Below are 19,384 nucleotides of genomic sequence, written 5' to 3' on the forward strand. Positions count from 1 at the left end.
CTGAAGTCATATATGTAGTGTTTAAAAAAGAGTAAGAAAGTCGTTAGAAGGTAATTTGAGGTCCTGGTCACATCCAACTGAGAACTTAAGCCAGATGATTGGTTAATTAAATTAGGTAGTCTTTGTTTAGAGTATACCACATGCAGCAATGACGTGTTTAAATAGTATACACACCTATTTATAAATGATCTTTCTATGTTTACAACCTCTTATGTGTCTTTTTTCCTCTCACAGGGTAATGAGAGATTTGTTTTTAAGTTGTAATGGAGTAAGTCAAATAATTGAATTAAATTACTTAGATGGTATTCGAGGTCATTCCCTAAAAGCATTTGAAACTCTGATAATCAGCCTTGGGGAACAACAGAAAGAGTCTTCGGCTCCAGGTACCAATGGCATGGACGTCGAACAGAAGGAGCTGACATCATCGTTAAACGCGGTCACCACTTTTCATAACCAGCCAGCACTTTCAGATTCTCCTCAGAGCCTCAGCAAGTTTTATGCCAGCCTCAGAGACGCCTGCCCAAAGAAACGGAGGTCTGTTAACCAGGACGTTCACATCAACACCATACACCTCTTCCTCTGTGTGGCCTTCTTGTGTGTGAGCAAAGAAGCAGACTCCGACGGGGAGTCCACCCACGATTCGGAAGACACTTCTGGCTACGACAGCACAGCCAGCGAGCCCCTGCACCGCGTGCTGCCGCGCTTACCTCTCGAGAGCCTTGTCTTGCCTTCTCCCAAGCACATGCACCAAGCCGCAGACATTTGGTCCGTGTGCCGTCGGGTCTACATGTTGAGTCCAGTTGTCCAGGAACAGTTCTACAGGCTGGGCGGCGTCCGAGTGTGCCACAGATTGATATTTATGATCATAGAGAGACTGTTTAGAAGTCCTGAAGAGGAGCAAGGAAAGAAGGCGGGAGACCCAGATGTGAGTGAGAACCAAGAGTCAGTCCGGACTTTTCCATCTGAGGTCACTGTGAAGGAGGTGGAAGGTCATGCCACACCCTCGGAGCAGAGCAGTCTAAAGGAGAGTGCGGACCTCGGAGGTAAATCAGAGTCACAGCGTGCTCCTGACATGAGCAGGGATCGAGCTTCAGCTGCCGCAGCCACCGCAGCTGCTCCGGAGGAAGCAAAGGTCCCTGCGAGTCCAGAAAGTCAGGCCTCGCTTCAGAGCATACGACTTTTGGAAGCGCTTCTGGCCATTTGCCTTCATAGCACCAGAGCTAGTCAGCACAAGATGGAGTTGGAGTTGCCCGATCAGGTAATACTGCTTGTCCTTTGTCCAGCTATTGTGCAATAGGTATTTTTTAAAAGTTCTATTGTAATATCTTTTGTTTTCCAAAAGAGTCTGAGTTTTGCTTTTCCAGAGTCTAAGTTTCGAGGAGCACCGGTATGCTTAGCACCGTGGTACCGGGGGCCGTGGAGGACCCAGATGAGCACATGACCCAGTCCTTGCCCTCAAGAAGCTTACAGTTTAGTTTGGGCTGCAAAGGCACAAGTGACAAAGTTACCGGCCCGAAAAGGCATTAGATACGCCAGTGATAATGGATGTTGTGTTTCAAAGTTCATGCTGTACGGTCTTGGCATGAAGCTGTGTGGTGCCCTGCCTGTTCCCCTGCCCGAGCTGAAGCCCCCATCCGCCACCTGCCGAGGACTCACACCTGCGCCCCTCTCCTGTGGAGAGCTGCCCCATCTAAGATACCTGGGAAGGGTGTTCACCAGTGACAGAGGCACATGGCTCTCTCGGAGGGGACAGCCTCTGTGTGGAAGCCTGGTATCAGGCGCGGGCTGGACATTTATTCTAAAGCCACATGTCCTAGATTACCCCCCTGACATATTCTGCTGTCCTCACACCCTTGCAAGTTCCTCCCGCCAGCACTTCTCAACACAAAAGGAAGTTTCGGGCCCTGCTCCTGAGGAACCTCCAAATGTGGTGGACCCTTTCTTCCCTTTCAGCCCACCCCTCACTGTTCCCAACAGGCTCTTCTGCTGCCTCCATGTTGCCTCCCATCTAAGCACCTTGATGCTCCCCACATGGCTCCCGATTAAAGTCCACGCTCCTCAGTACAGTTGCAGAGCCCCTGACAGTCTTGCTCCCACTCCCTTGTTTCGCCTCACTTCCTGCCATCCTTCCCCAGGAGCAGCCAGCCCCCCTGAGCCGACCTCCCCTCAGGATGCCATTCTTTGTCATTACTCTGTACTTCTGGGCACGGTCCTCCACCTCCCATCCTCTCCCTCTGTTTGTATGCCCGCTGTCTCCTGTGAGTTCTTCATTATTCCTCTTCTGCATCCCTTCCTCTGGGATGCCCTTGACGGGTCTCTCAGGTACCTTCCCTCGTTCTGTTCTCAGAGAACTCTGTTTACAGCTCTCGTGTGGCCATCGTCATAGCTTGTCTGTGTGTGTCTGTGCCTCACACGGGGTTGAAAATTCCTTGAGGTAGACATCAGCTTCTCGTCCGTCTTTACAGCCTCATCACCTGATGTCAGGACAAGGGGCAGGCAGCCAGAGTTCCCTTCAAACACAGGAGTAAAAAGGGGAGAGAGAAGGATGAGAATATAAGAGTCTTAAGGGATTTGTAAAATCTAGAGATGGTTAATCAAAACTGAAGTTTCAACTAATCATTTTTGTGATACAAGTAATTTATGATACATTGAAGTTCAAGACCAATGAGGTAAGTAAAACATTTGATAAATAAAAGATACTAATTATAGTAGTCAGATGTTTATGTAAGGCTAGGTATTCATACAGTCTTTTTACTTTCATGTCAACTGCAGATGAATAGACTGTCTTTTTACTTACTAAATTACCATCTGTCACTATTGCCCTTTTTTCCTAAAGCATTTTATAGATATTCTCAGTCTCTCTTATTTTGCCTTAGAACTTGTCTGTGGAAAATATATTGTTTGAGATGCGGGACCATCTTTCCCAGTCAAAGGTGATTGAAACGGAACTGGCGAAGCCTTTGTTCGATGCCCTGCTCCGAGTTGCTCTGGGGGACCACTCAGCAGACTTTGGCCACACTGAGGCTGTGACTGAGAAGGTATGAACAGAGTTGTCTTGTGCTGTCTGGGCATGACCAGCAGAAGCGGAAGTGTGTGGGGTGGGACTTCATGGGTGAAGGTGGTTAGAATGGGTGGGCCAGGGTTTGGTGCGTTCCGTTGTCTGGGCTGCAAGTATTTACTCAGCACCCTATCTCGTGAAAACAGGAGAGCAATGTGACATGCTTTTCTGCACCTGATCTGGAAAGTAACTAGGGATTACTCCCAGTAAGACAGAAATGTGTCACTTGATTTGATGTCTACATGTAATAACTGGCAGTTTATTAAATGATAATTCAGAGATGGTGATGACTGAGGCATCTTATCCACATTGGTACAGCTGATATTTCAAGAATACTGTACTCACTGTAATTTTAAATCACTCCACATAAAAATGACTAGTACTTGCAGAGCAAATGGCAACCATAGTTTTTAGTTGTTCATGTTAACCTCATTTTCTAAAAGAACTACTTAAAGTTTTTTCCTGAAGCCATGATGCATATTTAGTTCATTTCCCTCCCCTTTCATGTTTATTTTACCTTTAATTAATTGTTATCTGCCCTTCGTCTTTATATGACTTCCCTTTTAACTCCTTAGTCTAGCCATATATGTGATATTTGATTACCTTCTCCCATAATATTTGATGTTGCTGTTTGTCATAACTCAAAAACTTACTGAAATCAGCCCTGGCTGGTATGGCTCAGCGGGTTGAGCGCCAGCCTGCGAACCAAAGGGTCGTTGGTTTGATTCCCAGTCTAGGGCACATGTCTGACCAGGTCCCCAGTACAGGGTGCCCAAGAGGCAACATTGATATTTCTCTCCCTCTCTTTCTCCCTCCCTTCCCCTCTCTCTAAAAATAAATAAATAAAATCTTTTAAAAAATCTATAAAAGAAAACCTTACTAAAATCACTATTAATGCCATCATCATATTACTGAATCAGTAGGTGAACAGAAAAATGTTAAAATACCTACTTTATTCTACCTTTAAGTGAAAATGTTGTCTTCATTTTCACTTAAAGTGGGGATATTTGTAGATTTTTATAAGAAAAGGGAAATTTCATGCCATAGGATTTTGCACAAGAAGTTAATGTTGGAACTTTATTTTCCTTTATTTTTATTGTTGACACTATTACAGATGCCCCCGTTTCCCCCCATCTGCCCGCCTTTACCCAGCCCCCCGCCCCCGCCATCACCGCATGGGTGTCTGTGTCTGTGGGTTGTGCATACATGCTCTTTGGCTCATCCCTTCACTTTCTTTCATCCAGTTCCCCCTCCTCTGTCCCCTCTGTTCCATGTGTCCATACCTCTGTTTCTATTTTGTCAGTTTATTTTGTTTATAAGGTTCTACATATAAGTGAGATCATATGATATTTGTCTGAGATGCTTGTATATAGACAATTGCATTCTGAAATCTTAAAATTAATCCCTTTGAAAAAATTTTATATGCTCTTTGGTTATTTAATTTACAAAACATATATGGAAATCCTGTGGAAAAATCTTTTTCCATGAACAGATGTATAAAAATAATATATATTTACTAGCATTAAGCTGTAAGAAGTAAATTCCACCTCATTGTGGTTTTTGTCATTTCCGTTATATTACTAGAATGTAATTTTTAGATGTATTTTTCACTCAAACTGAAATGACCTATAGCTGGTTCTGTTAGATACCTCCCACCCATTTTTGAGGTGTTGATCAAATTGCCCAAGAGATTCTGGAAAATTTTACTGTGTGAATTTCATAACTTATAATGGTAAAGATCAATTCATAAGATTTTTTCCTTAAAAAATACAAAAGCTGTTCTTAAAAGGACATTTGCATAATAAATATCATATTACTAAAAATGAGCAAATGTTACAAGTGTCACCTTTTAACTGCACCAATGTCACAGAGTCATCAGTCTGAAGCAGAATGGTCGTCCCAACCTGGAGATTTCCCAGAAGAAGCTGAGGACGCTCAGTGCTGTGGTTTTAAGCTTGTGGTCGAAGAGGAAGGTTATGAAGCAGACAGCGAAAGCGATCCTGAGGACAGTGAGCCCCGGGATGACGGTAAGTATCACGGAAGCGCTTGTGACTTGGTTTGCCAGTCAGGTTATTAATGGACAAAACAGCTCATAATAATAGGACTTTAGAACTTGTATTGCTGTACAGTTTACGAAGTGCATTGCATCGTCATTTTGTCGGATCTTCACAGTGAATTCTGGCACTCATGTCTGTGATTGAAAACACCGAGGTAGATTTTGTTATCACAGACATTGGCCTAAGAATGCAGGGGAGAGCAAGTCCCTGCTTTCACATGCATCCTAGTGAAAAAGACAATAAGTAGCCGATGTAAACAGTCTGAAGAAATAAAACAGGGTGATGTGGTAGTGTTCCAGTGAGTAGAGGAGGCCTCTGAGGGTGTTATGCTCATCTTAGTTCCCCTGTCCTCGGGGTGTAGCCACAGTGCACGCAGTCCTGTGTCTCAGGGCTCACACCCTGGGTGGAACGGAAGAGATGAGCTGACCAGAGCCCAGCATCTCCTTGTAGGCCGGCCTTGACTGTCCCGGGACTGTGAGTCCTCGCTGAGTTTACAGCACCTTACCTTCCCCAGGGTCTGTTTTCTCTTCCCATCGAGTGAATGAGAGTAATTGCTCTTGTCCTACTTAATGGGCCTGATGGACGCAGAGCAGGTTTTTGTTTTGTTTTACCAAAAGGAGAGTGAAAAGAACTGAAAAGACAGCCACAGTCCTGCCTGCGTGGCTCAGTGGGATGACTGTCGTCTTGCTGGTTCCATACGCAGTCAGGCCACATGCCAAGGCTGTGGGCCAGGTCCCTAGTCAGGGACATGTGAGAGGCAACTGATTGATGTTTCTCTGGCACGTCGATGTTCTGTCCCTCCCTCTCTCCATCCCTTCCCCTCTCTAAAAATAAATAAGTAAAGTCTTTTTTAAAAAGTTAAAAAAAACTGCCACAAATTGAAAGAACATATGCGTGTGTGTGTATACAGGGGTGAGAAAGTAGGTTAATAAATAATACAATAATAAATGATAATATAAGAATAAATTGTTTCGCATACTCACAACTGTAAACCTACGTTTGCCAGCCCTGTGTACACATATACATACAGCTTACTTGATTTGCTAAACTATTTTTGTTTTTTCCAGTTTTATTGAGATATAATTGACAGATATCAGCGTATAAACTTAAGATACACAGCATGATGGTTTGATTTACATATATCATGAAATGATTACCACAGTAGGTTTAGTTAACATCCATCATCTCATAGAGATCCAATAAAAAGGAAAAAAATCTCCTCGTGTTGAGAATTCTTAAGGCTTATTCTCTTAACAGCTTTCCTGTGTATCATACAGCCGGTTAACTGTGGTTACCACATTGTAGGTTACATTCCTAGTGCTCATGTGTTGTGTGAGTTTGTGCCTTTTGACCTCCTTCCTCCAATTCCCCCTCCCCAGACACCCCAAGAGGTGCTTTTGAGAAAATACTGGTTTAATGGTGTTGGTTTTATCAGAGCACAGACGTGATTTTATAATGACAGATTTCCTCCTTTTTATGAGTTTGCTAACTAGATCTTAATTGAAAGAATTCTGACCTAGTCAAAATTTTATAAATTTCTAAACTATATGACAACTGTTTAAGAGCATAACAGTCTCTTTAAGAGCATATAAGTTAAAATTTCCAAAATGTAATATTTAGTGAGAAAGTGTCTGTTTCTCACTTATGAAGAAGGCAAAATATTGAATTTATCCAACCCACAGCCAAGCCATGTTTTCACAGAGAAATGGGCAAACCCATGAACTGCCCTGTGATTTAGGTGTTTAGGGACCAGAAAGTTTGGGACAGTATTTGTCAGAGGAATGTGCTAAGTCTGTACCACATGTCCATCAAACTTGCTCTTGATAATACTTGTAGTTCTGTTGAAGATCAAAATTACTTTGAAGGATACTCATTTACAAAAATAGCCATAAGACTTGATTATTCAGTATATGTATCGCAATCAAAAGTCATGTTGCAGGAAAAGGTTTTGTGAACATCTTATAAATGGCACTTTTGCCACTGGAACTTTCAAATGATCAATGAGATTTTAAACATTTAGTCAGTGGATAAGGAATAAATATAACCTTTTCTTTTCCCCTTTCAGGGGTGGACATAAAGCCTGAAACGGAAGGTCTCACTGCATCAAGCAGTCCAAATGACGCGCTTGACAACCTCACCCAAGGGGAGATAATATATCCTGAGATCTGTATGCTGGAGTTAAATTTGCTTTCCACCAGTAAAGCCAAACTCGATGTGCTTGCCCACGTATTTGAGAGTTTTCTGAAAATCATCCGGCAGAAAGAAAAGAATATATTCCTACTCATGCAGCAGGTAAAAGATACATTTCAGCGAACGAGATCAATATTTATCTCAGTCGTGCCCCCATTACTCGTCTCCTCCTTTATAACTCAACTTGTCTGAAAATTATTTGAGATGATTACTTATCTTGCATAATACCTTCGATGTGTTTTGTAGCTACAAGTGGTATTCTAAAAATATGCTAATTCCATAGTTCTCTAGAGTAGCTTAAAAAGTGAATGATGTCACTGACCAACTAATAATGACTCCTAGCATATTTCTGAGAATGGGTAATATATTTTAAATTGCAGTTTAATTTTAATGTATGGCTGTTGTTTTGACAAGTTAGAAAACAAAGGCAGTGTAAAAAATAAAATGAAAATCGTGTGTGATCCTACACGTAGCCTTCTTTTCAGTCCTTTTAAACGTGTGGATAGGTATGTACAGTAGACTCAAATAATTTATTACATTGCAGTGCTTCATGCTTTCATGAGGTAAGAAGTTTAATTTCTTATGTTTTTGTTTTTTAATCTTCAGGGAACTGTGAAAAATCTTTTAGGAGGGTTCTTGAGTATTTTAACACAGGCTGATTCTGATTTTCAAGGTGCGTTGAAAATGTTAGTTTTACACAATACGTTTGAAGCGATTTCGTTGGGCTGTGAAATGAAGGGTGGACAAGAAGGGTTCCCATTGGCATTGTGCCCTGTGGTTTCAAAAGCAGCTTCATATGCATCATCTCTGTTGTTCCTCAAACCCACCCAGTGCAGTGGACATAGTGCAAGGCCCTTGATTTTACAGAGAAAAATCTAGATTCCAAGGGACTGAGGGAGTCGTTTGGGGTTGGACACGGAGAGGTGGCCCCGCGAGGACTGTGAGCGGGTGTCAGCGCTGTGCAGGACTGCTGCTTCATGAGAGTGCTGGGGTCCCTCTGTCTCCTCTGCACTTTCTCAGACGGTTGAGAACTTCTTAACGGACAGATAACATGATTCCACTGTACGTAACATACAGAAACCTACATTGTAGTTGGAGAATTAAGGTTAACATACAGGAGATGTTCACTTGAGCTAGTCAGATGCTTCCTCGTGATGAACTCAAGCTAAGCATTGTTAGCAGACAGACCGGAAGTGCTGTGCCTTTCCCAGTTCAGCGTATCTAGGGCTTCATGACATCTGTGTCTGATTGGTGATGCGGACTTTGATTGCTTGGTTGAGCTGGTGTCTTGCCAGGTCTCTCTCTCTCGTAAAGTTACTGTTTTCTCTGTATGATAGTGAATATCTTGGGGGAGATAGCTTGACACGGTGTAAATACCCTTTCTTCCACCGTGCTTTAACCCACTAATTTTAGCATCCATGGATGATCCTCGACTGAAACAGTTAATACTGTGTTGTTTGCCAAACAGTGATTTTTTCCATCATTCCTCTGATGTTTATTAATTGCAATTGTACTCTGAGGAAAAGCTTCCCTTCTCCCCCATTTACTTATTCATGTATATTTTTATTTATTGTGCTAGGAACCTAGAGGACCCTTTTGATCCGAAGACATTTCCAGCAGTTTAGCTTTGAGAGATTCTATTTCATTATCTTTTTAAAAAGATTTTATTTATCTTTAGAGAGAGGAGAAGGGAAGGAGAAAGGGAGAAAAACATAGTTGTGTGAGAGAAACATTGATCGGTTGCCTCTTGCACGTCCCCAACAAGGGACCAGCCTGCATCTTAGGCATGTGCCCTGACAGGGAATCGAACCGGCAACCTTTGGGTTGATGGGAAGACATCCCATAGGGCCCTGAGCCATGCCAGTCAGGGCCTATTTCATTATCCTTTAATAACAGTGTTACTGAGATACAAGCATATGCAGCTCACCCATTCAAAGCACGCAGTTCAGTGTTTCTCGTTGTATTTACAGCCATGCCATCGTCACAGTCTGAGTCGGAGCGTTGCGTCACTCCAGAAGAACCCCACACCCTTGAGCAATCACTCCCTGTTACCCCACAGCCCTCCCACACGCCCTCCCCTGCCCTCGGCAATCACCAATCTATTTCCCGTCACAGATTTGCCTATTCTGGATGTTTCATAAGCAACTTGGCCAGACTATACCATCACACTTAGAGCCCCGATGCTAACACTGTACATCCCAGCTTTTGCATGGCAATTCATTCCATTTCTTTAGAGAAAAGTAAGCAGGTTTTGGGCATAACGGTAAAAGCTGAGCTGTCTGTGCTCCATAGTGAGCATCGAGGGGAGGAGTGGATGTTCACAGACAGATCTCCCATGAATCCCTGTGTGGCAGCCCCATTCTCACTTCCTCTCCAGATTCTAGACAGACAGGTTGGCTCTCCACTCCTCTGAGCCCCTCTGTCGTTCAGAGATTCTAGGCTTCAGCTTTCTCTTCTATCGGCCCTTCCATTTCCCAGAAACAGTTTTAAATTGCTCGTGTGGTGTGCTCCCAGTGCCCATTGCCTCCCCCACTTTTTTTTTTTCTTTTTTTGCTGTCATGAGTTTCTTCCTTTTTGTAGTTCTGTACTTTTAGTTCAGTGAGTTTCCAGGAGTAGACAAAGGCAAATAGTGTGTGTGTGTGTGTGTGTGTGTGTTCCTTCCCCTATCTTGAACTGGAACCTGTCAGTTCCAAACTGAAAAACAAAATTAAGCACATACGCTTTGCTTTTATTATTTCTGTCTTACTCTCAAACCTTTAATCATGTTAATTGCGGGATAAAGTCTATGCCATTTTATAGTCTTGTTGCAAGTTTCCTCCCAGATGAATCTGTTGGTTTATTGCTTCTACTAAATACATGGCTTCAGCACGGCTTCTGTCCTCCAGCTTCTCAGAGGGGCTGTTTTTGTCATGTCTCGAGTTGAGGTAACATTTAGTTTGCAGGACTTTCCTCGGGGGGTGAGGAACAGCCGAGATAATGCATGCAGACGGACTTTGAACACTGATGTTTGCTACAAATGCTGGCTGTTAAAAGTTCTATGATTTTGTAGGCAACCGATTATATGTTATGCTAAACCCCACGGTGGAATAAAGAAAATGTTCAAACTAATTCGTAATATTTAAGTGTTTTTATAATCTTTAATATTTCTACTTTGATTTGTCATCTAATTGTTTGTTTAGAAAGTAAAAATTATAATTTAAGCATTTTTAAGATAAGACTATTTTATGGTACCTAACAGTGTCGACAGTAAATACTGTATTAATTTATGCTTCTTTAAAAAAAATTAATTTTAATTGCATTAATTGGGGTGACATTGGTTAATAAAATTACATAGGTTTCAGGTGTACAATTCTATGATACATCATCTCTATATTGTATTGTGTGTTCTCCCCAAGTCAAGTCTCCTTTCCATCAGTATTTGTCCGCCTTTACTCTCTTCTACTTCCCCCCACTCCTTTCCCTCTTTTTTTTTAAAGATTTTACTTATTTATTTTTAGCAAGAGGGAAAGGGAGGGAGAAAGAGAGGGAGAGAAATGATGTGAGAAACACCAGTCAGGGCCCCCTTTCCCTCTTGTAATCACTGTACTATTGTGTCTATGAGGGTTTTTTTTTTCTTAATCCCTTCACCTTTTTATGCTTCTTTAAATAATACCTTAATTGGACTTGGAGCTAATCAGTCATTAAGAAAACCGATTTTTGGTTTTTTGTTGTTTTTTGTCAGTTGGTTAGTTGGCTTGCATTTAATCATGTTGTTATTTCTTCAGCAAATTTTTATAATATTATGTTGTTTGTAATCCATTTAAAATGTGACAATAGTATTTGATCTTTTTCAGTGAAACTGCTTATTCTGTGTCTTTAATTAACTGTGTATTTGGCTTTAACTTTTCCCTCTATATTTCTTCAATTTAGCATGCCAGAGAGTATTGGTGGATCTTTTGGTGTCTTTGATGAGTTCAAGAACATGTTCAGAAGAGCTCACCCTTCTTTTGAGAATATTTCTGGAGAAATCTCCTTGTACAGTAAATATGCTATAATTTAAATTTTTTTCACCGATGTAATAGAATATTTTTAAAGTATTTGAAAATCATTAAACTGTCTCTTTTGGTGTGGTAATTATTACACAGTCAATTCCATGTTATTATTTGTGAGTTCCCAGTTATTTTATTACTTGCACATACTTTAACCATTTGACTTCTGTTTTGGCTAATTAGACATTTCAATGAGATCATAGTCCATTCACTCCCAACCCATCCCAGTCTTGTTTGTGCTTGAGAAATGCTACATAATTTCAATTACCAAAGAGAAGTTAATTACTCAAATTAACTTCTATATTACCCATTCTCAGAAATGTGCTAGGAGTCATTATTAGTTGGTCAGTGACGTCACTAATTTTTTAAGCTACTTTAGAGAACTGTGGAATTAGAAGATTTTTAGAATACCACTTGTAGCTAAAAAGCACGTCTAAGGTATTATGCAAGATAAGTAATCATCTCAAATAATTTTCAGACAAGTTGAGTTAGAAAGGAGGAGATGAGTATTGGGGGCATGACTGAGATAAATATTGATCTCATTCGCTGAAATATATCTTTTACCTGCTGCGTGAGTAGGTAATTATAAAGATTATCCTTGTTTTAGAAAATCATTATTCATTCTTTAATTATCTTCTATCACTTCTCCTTTCCATGGTATAGCTTAGTGACTTTTAGACTTCTCTTTGCCCAAGGATCCATTTTTATAATGAAATAGTGACTCAAAACATAGGCAGATAAAACAGAAAGCCTTGGAGCTACTTTCTTTGAAGCAAGATTGCTGTTCCTGATCCCTGCATGTTGGACAGCCTGTGGGCCCCGAGGGAGCTCTGAGCTCTGTGGAACACGAGCTTAAAAACACTCGTGTGGACAGTTGAGAACTGACTGCATTTATGGAATGTTCTGAGTGCATTTCTCATCGTGATCAACATTGATGTTTATTTTGTGCATGAGTAGGGTGTTATACTTAGTTGTACTTCAGGTTAATCTTTTTCACTTGTGTTTTTTTGACATTGATTTCCTCTCTTTTCTACGTATTCTACATTTCAGTTTAACTGAAAACTTGTAATTATAAACAAAACCTAAAAACCTTCTTTTAGTTTACCAAGCACCGATGAGAAATTTTATTTGATTATGGAAAAGGCATGTCAAATAAATTGGAAAATAATTGAGTACTCAGTTTTATTAAGCCAGTCATGATATCGATATCGTTCAGAAATCTGGAGCTTTTGTAAGGTCTCTGGTCTGTCCCTCATTTAAAAAAAAAACTGAAAGAAGCAACTATAGCTACTTGGAAATAAACATTTATCCTTGGTAGAAAGGATCCCTGGTATAATTTTTGTATTTAATTTCTAATACTTAAGGCCAGTTCATAACTTTTAGGTTTGTACTATAAAAGCATTTGAATCTAAAACAAATTAACCACAAGAGATTTTAAAATATGAAGCCCCTCGTATTTCATCTTGACTCTACAGAAAGGTGGAAATGTAATGACATGGTAGATCGGTGGTATGTAGATGGGAACGCTGATACGTGTGTGGGTATGTTTGTATGTTCATTTGTAACCCGAATTTCAAGATTATTATGTACCTTGTAATAGGATTGTAAAGTTTAGCTTTTCCTTTTTTCTAGGAAATTCTCCTTCTGGGTATTCTGAAAATTGTCGAAAGTGATATTGCCATGAGCCCTTTGCAGTACCTAACCTTCCCCTTACTGCACACTCCGAGTTTGAGCAACGGCGCTTCATCCCAAAAGGGCCCTGGGATTCTCAACAGCAAGGCCATGGGATTGTGGAGAAGGGCGCGAGTTTCGTGGAGCAAGAAGGAGGCGGAGAGTGACACTTTTCCTCCGCAGCTGCTCTCCTCTTGGCACGTGGCCCCGGTGCACTTGCCGCTGCTGGGGCAGAACTGCTGGCCGCACCTGTCGGAGGGGTTCAGCGTTTCCCTGTGGTTCAACGTGGAGTGTGTCCGCGAAGCTGAGGGTCCCACAGAAAAACGGAAGAAGATCAGGAAAAGGAGGAAATCGTTCGTTTTACAGGGTAGTAGCTTTGATGGAACAGGTATGAAGGCCGTTTTACCTGTCACACTCAGCTTTTTTGCACCACAGTTTTGGTTGACCAATAAGAATATAGTGAGTCCTAACCTGCTCCTAACATGTTCTTCTCCTTAAATGCCTTAGTAATGGCAGGTTCCTACTTAGCACAGCCCGAGCTGTCAGATAGCCTCGAAAAAGCCCATTTTCTTTTGTACTTTAGCCGTGTGTGTATGTCTGTCCGTCTGTCTATGTGCAGATGGCAGGGCACACACAACATATACAGCTGTTACAGAGGTCACCATCCCCACTTCCTGCCTTTTCCCTGGTCCCATTGCTGGGTTAGGGTGGCTCCTGACGTTAGCCGTGTTTCCGTCCTGCTGTTCCCCAGCCCCTACTAGCCAGCCCCACTCCCATCGCCTCTCCCTCTCTGTTCAAGCTCGATTTCTCCAGCTGTCTTACCTCAGCACCCCCTCCCTAGTTCCTGTCCCAGAGTGTTTTAATGCATCGGCCGTTCTCCAACAGTACAATAGGTTTAATTCCAGTCCTTTCTGTAACGGATCGGCTTGCTGTTGTGCTGGTACGGAACAGCACCTTGGTCCTGACGTGACTAGGGCAGCAAGAACCTGTTCATCAAGAAGCAGCTGTTGGTGATGGAAGTAAAGCAGGCAGAAAAATCCTTAGGGTCCATGGAAGGGATGAGGGGACCAGAAGAGACAGATGTTTAGGGGCAGTGCCTGTGTGGAGGTGCCCCCCACCCCACTGGAGCCTCTGGGCTGGGACACCAGGCCTTCACCACTGTCTGGTTCCCAGGGCCTCTACCCCCACCTGTCACTACGACACTATAAACAGGGCAGGTTGCTTCCTCGTATTTAAGTGGGGGGAGGGCAGTCATAATGTGAACAGTCTCCTATAAAATGAATAAATATGCCCGATGATCTGAGACAGGTAGGTAATGGGAAAACTTTTTAAATTTTTATTATAAAAATATATTAGAACACATTTTAGAAAGATGATTTTACATAAGCATTTTAAAAGAATATTTAAAAACGGTAACATTAAAATGGTAACATTAGCAACTCCTTTGCTAATAAACCGGCTGTGTGCCGCTGAGCACCTCAGTTCTGTCACCCTCAAAACGGGGACAGTGCTTACCTCATTAGATTGCTGTGAACATTAAGTTAAGAAATATGTGAATAATCCTACTCTGCAAATCCTGGGTACACACTGGTTTTTGTTCTAGTCTTTGTACAAATTCAGATTTGATATGGAAACTTTTTAATATCACATGAGATATGAGTCCCTTATACATCTTATGTCTTGGGCATTAGTCTTCAAAATAGTCAATGAATTTAACTCTTTTTAAAGACCGTTATCATTGTTCTTAGGGGGAATGTTCTTAGAGATTGGTGGTGGCTATGCCTGTTGAACAATGACAAGTATATATGCAATCTAATAACTGTAGTGTTCGTCCTCTTTAAAAGTCTGAACCTTTGGACGTGCATTTTTTATTCCAGTACGTCTTAATTAACATAGCTTTACATAGAGTCACTCATCATGGGCATAGGTAGGTGGATGGCTTGAGGATTCAGCTCGTCACGCCGTTTAGGCAGTGCTGGGTTTTGAGCGGTGAGAAAGAGAAGTCAGCATGGAAAACCAGATGGCCCAAAGCATAGAGCTACTTTACTTCGCCCTAGAGAAGCTGTTTAGAGTTTCAGAAACACTTAGCACTCAGAGATCACTCATCAGGGCATATATTCAAACACAGTTTTTCTAAAAGGAATGTTAATATGATCCATTATGAAAACTCATGCTGTCATAATGGTTATAGGACAGTCCCAGCAGTGCGGGGCCTGTGACCACCGTGTGCGCCCCCTGGGCTGAGGTCCCTGGTGTCAGAGTGGCCCGATCCCGTCAGTGACAGAACCATGGCACAGATCATGACAGTTCCCTGCAGTGACATCACAGAGGGTCTGTTCCTTCCTCCAGTTAGTCCTCAGTTATCACGTATTTCAAAACATGTAATAACGTTTAATGCACTCAATTACTGTTTTCACTCCTGTGCTTTTTGGACTTAACTAACATCTAAACTTTGGAAATACTGTTGTTTGGAACAGGGCAGGTTGCTACATTCTGGGTAAATTACTACAAATGAACAACCATGCTTCGTATTCTTTCATATTCGCTTTTCACTCAGTTTTTATCACCCGCTTTCCTGATCTTTCTAACATCTTTTGTCATAGAGAACAGCAGGCCAGAAGGCGCAGAGTACACCAGTCCTGGTGAGAGGCTCATAGAGGAAGGCTGCATCCACATGGTTTCGTTGGGGTCCAGAGCTCTGATGATCCAAGTGTGGGCCGATCCCCACGCTGGCACGTTCACCTTTCGGTACCGATCACCCCGGCCCCACAAATAGAGCATGTATTTAAATGGCTTATGTAAGAGGCATTAATGTGGAATCTGCTAATAGAGATCATTACAGCAAAACAAAATCTTACGTAAAAGGGGATGCATTCTAGCAGTTATTAAACCTGCCTTTGTAACAATATACTATATCTGTAAATCTACAACTAAACTCTGAACCAGATCATGTTAATTCTCAGTCAGATTCGAGACCAAATACTCACCGAAGTCCTATCTAAGGACAACTCTGTCAGGTTGCAATGATCTCTAGATGTTGTTGATATCAGACAGCTGTTTTCCATATGCAGATTATGTATGTAATAGCCATTATCTAGTAAGCTTAAGATCTCCTTGCTATCCTGTCCCTTTTTTTTCTACCTCCTTTGTTAACTAGTTTAGGTACAAGTCTTTTATTTGTATTGGGTGAATATGAATAGTATGAGACTATTTTTATAAAACTTAAAACTAAGTAAACAATGTTATTTAGGTATATATGCTTTGTAAGGTTCATAAAGGTTACTAGGTAACAGTACATATATTACATCCTAATTCTCTTAGCAATTCCGCAAAGTAGGTTGGACCTCCAACACATCCTGGCATTTAGACATTTATGCACAATATGTATTAATTTTCATATGAACCAAATATTACATTGTAATTTCTAAAAGGGCAATGACTATAAATAGTAATGATAATTTCTTTGCAAATTGAATTCTGAAAATTCTTTGTCTAAATTATTAACACTAGCAAAGGAACTAGTTATTTTAGTTCATGAATTGAGGTAATAATATAACAAAATAACTACAGCAGATTATGGTGTGAAACAAAGACCTACTAACTTTTCAAGTTACTTTAAAAATAGAACCGATTTGTACTCTCACGTAAGTGTCTGCAGTTCCCGTTGTTGTGCATGTGTTAAGTACTGAGACCTGGGATTCCGTGTCTTCAGCCTCCACCTTTTCTCTCCTCGTGCAGTGTGTGCGTGGACTCAAATGACGACACGAAAGCCATTTTACTAGCTCAAGCGGAATCCCAGGAGAATGTTTTCCTGCCAAGCAAATGGCAACATTTAGTACTCACCTACTTACAGCAGCCCCAGGGGAAAAAGAATATTCATGGGGAAATCTCCATATGGGTCTCTGGACAGAGGTATGCAGCAGTTTTAGTAACTACTTGTTAACCTCAGTGACAATTTTAAGGGCAGTCTGTTAATAGCTTCTCAAACACATTGCAAAACACTATAGATAAAATTTACTACATATTAACATAGGAGCCAGGTCAGAGTTAGATATTTCCCTGTTTGTCACTTCTATACAAAAGTAATTTCCCATAGAAGTAACTGTTGAAAATTAATATTTGGGTTTGGGGGAGCAATACAGAAATCTGGACATCTAGACATTTATGTGGGATACCTATTAGATCAGGGAACTGTAATTTGGTCTTTCAACCCATATATTATAAAATTAAACCAGAAGGATTATTTAAATTAAGTGACTAATAAGGCTTAATACCTAAATTAAAATCAGGGATTTAAAGGAATTAGAATGACTAGAGAAAATGATAAGCCGAGGTATCAGTCGCTAGATTAAGAGTGCCCTAGAAGCAGACTGGGTGACAGATTTAGGTGCAGTAAGTACAATAGTTTTACCGGCCAGGAGAATTATGGGTCAAGTTAATGAGAAACATTTTCTGGAATATCTTAATGTAAAATGCAACCCTGAGAAAGCTACAAGGTATCTGGGATTTGTAAGAGTTGGGAAGTGTTTCATTGAATGGAATACCATGAAATGGGGATTCAGTGTTGGAAGCTAGTGTGGCCAGGGAAAGGGTTGTGCCGGCTGGAAGGAAGAGCCTAAGTTGGATAATGCAAAGGAAAAATGAGTGGGCATGACGAGGGCACCTGGTTGCCCGTGATGGGGAGTCTGGGTTTAAGCGAATGGACCAGGAAACATCGAATACCTGTTGTGTTGCAGAACTTTGGCTAGGTACTTTATATACGTTATCTCGCAGTTCTCTCCAAAATTCCTCCAAGTAGATTGGATCACAGAAATAAATAATATACCCTGAGTGCAAATTAACCTCTTTTCATTCGTTGATTTGTTCATCCAGCACATATTTATTGAGGAATTACTGTGTGCGTGCCAAGCACATGCTCATTTAGACTGGGGGCAGTGGTAAACAGGACCCCCACGCCCCATTCCTTCTTGACCTAACAGTGTAATGCGGAAGCAGTCAACAAGCAAATAGTTAAAGGAATACATACAAATTGTGCCCAACACCGTGAGACAGAAAGTAGCAGGTGTGCTACTTCAGAGAAGTGGATTAGGGAAGCCTCCCAGGAACAGATTATTCACGCTGACAGTGCAGGAGGAGATGGGGGCGCCATGAGCAGAAGGGAGGCCAAGTGTCCAGGCAGGAGGGAGGCCTTCGGAGACTCGAGGGGAGGCTGTAGCCCCAGAGGAAGGTGGCAGAGAGGGCTTGTGATCACTATAGCCTGGCCAGACCCAGTGTCAGGCCCTGGAAGGAACAGGCTTTGGAAACAAAATCAAGGGCTTCATTTTTGTTTATTCTTTAAAATACATGAAAACACATGTTGAAGCTTCATTTCCATATTCCTAATAAATTATTTCCTGAGAAGTTCTCAGTCTTCACAGCTGCCTAAGCCAGAATGGCAGCTGCAGCCAACCAGTTAGCTTGTTTTCAGAACCTTGATTTAGCTGGGTTAGAGCTGGGGATGCGGCTGTGAGTAGGGAGCTGCTGTTCCCTGGGCTCTTCTCCTCATTTCTTGAACTCTCAACTACTGCCTCACACCCTTCTTTGGTCCTCACATCAGCACTGTGAAGTAGGCGTATTGTTATCTGTTTCACACGGGAGGCACCCGAGACCCGGAGCGGGGAACATCAGTGACCCAAAGTCGTGGCACCAGCAAGGGTGCAGCTGAAAGCTGAACCTGGCCCGGGACGCTAGACAGCGCCCACATGTTGGAACCCAGGTTTGACTGCCCGACAGCCTTTTCCCAACTCAGACCGGCTGCCAGGTCGTGTTCAGAGTGAGAGTTTACATGTCCACTGTGGACCTTTCTGTGGTTGGTGAGCGTGGCCACTTGACTCACATACCGCTATTTTTTGTCCACCCACATATTTCTCCATTACTTTGAAGGAACTTTTTTGCCATTTGATACAAGTTGATGATTGCATCTGTTAATAGAGCACTGAGCAAGTGACCAAGGACAAGTATTTTATTCCGTTGATTGAAATTTGGCACTTTATCACTTTCAGAACTAATAGAATAATTGCTACAAATAATACATTTAAGAGGTCATTTTAGTAATACATAATGACACTGAAAAACAACTTGATATTTTTCTTTTAATTTTTATTTGACGAGCTTCACACAAATTTTGTAGGAATATATGGTACGTAGTAGATACTGAATATTTGTCGAATTCATCTTGCACTGATAATGCAATAAGGTTTCTTTACCCTTTAAAACTACATTGTCCTACCGCCACTAGGTGTCAGTAGTGCTCCAGTCACGGCCATTTATTGGATTCAGGAAAGATGCATGTAAGGGAAGTCATCTAATGTGTGTCATTTAAACATCAATTAAAAAGGTAT

At 41.6% G+C, this 19,384-nt stretch overlaps 1 protein-coding gene across 1 annotated transcript in view; it reads left to right on the forward strand.

Annotated features, from left to right (window-relative positions):
* LYST (lysosomal trafficking regulator) overlaps window positions 1-19,384 on the forward strand; it is a 147,386-nt gene that overhangs the window by 36,208 nt on the left and 91,794 nt on the right. The window contains exons 6-14 of the mRNA XM_045196398.2: window positions 235-1,258; window positions 2,877-3,038; window positions 4,929-5,085; window positions 7,181-7,407; window positions 7,912-7,978; window positions 11,215-11,324; window positions 12,966-13,392; window positions 15,608-15,752; window positions 16,743-16,916. Of these exons, the coding sequence (XP_045052333.2) occupies window positions 235-1,258; window positions 2,877-3,038; window positions 4,929-5,085; window positions 7,181-7,407; window positions 7,912-7,978; window positions 11,215-11,324; window positions 12,966-13,392; window positions 15,608-15,752; window positions 16,743-16,916 (2,493 nt within the window). The remainder of the gene's footprint in view (window positions 1-234; window positions 1,259-2,876; window positions 3,039-4,928; window positions 5,086-7,180; window positions 7,408-7,911; window positions 7,979-11,214; window positions 11,325-12,965; window positions 13,393-15,607; window positions 15,753-16,742; window positions 16,917-19,384) is intronic.

Source organism: Desmodus rotundus, chromosome 10, assembly GCF_022682495.2.
Source record: "Desmodus rotundus isolate HL8 chromosome 10, HLdesRot8A.1, whole genome shotgun sequence".
Lineage (NCBI taxonomy): Eukaryota > Metazoa > Chordata > Mammalia > Chiroptera > Phyllostomidae > Desmodus > Desmodus rotundus.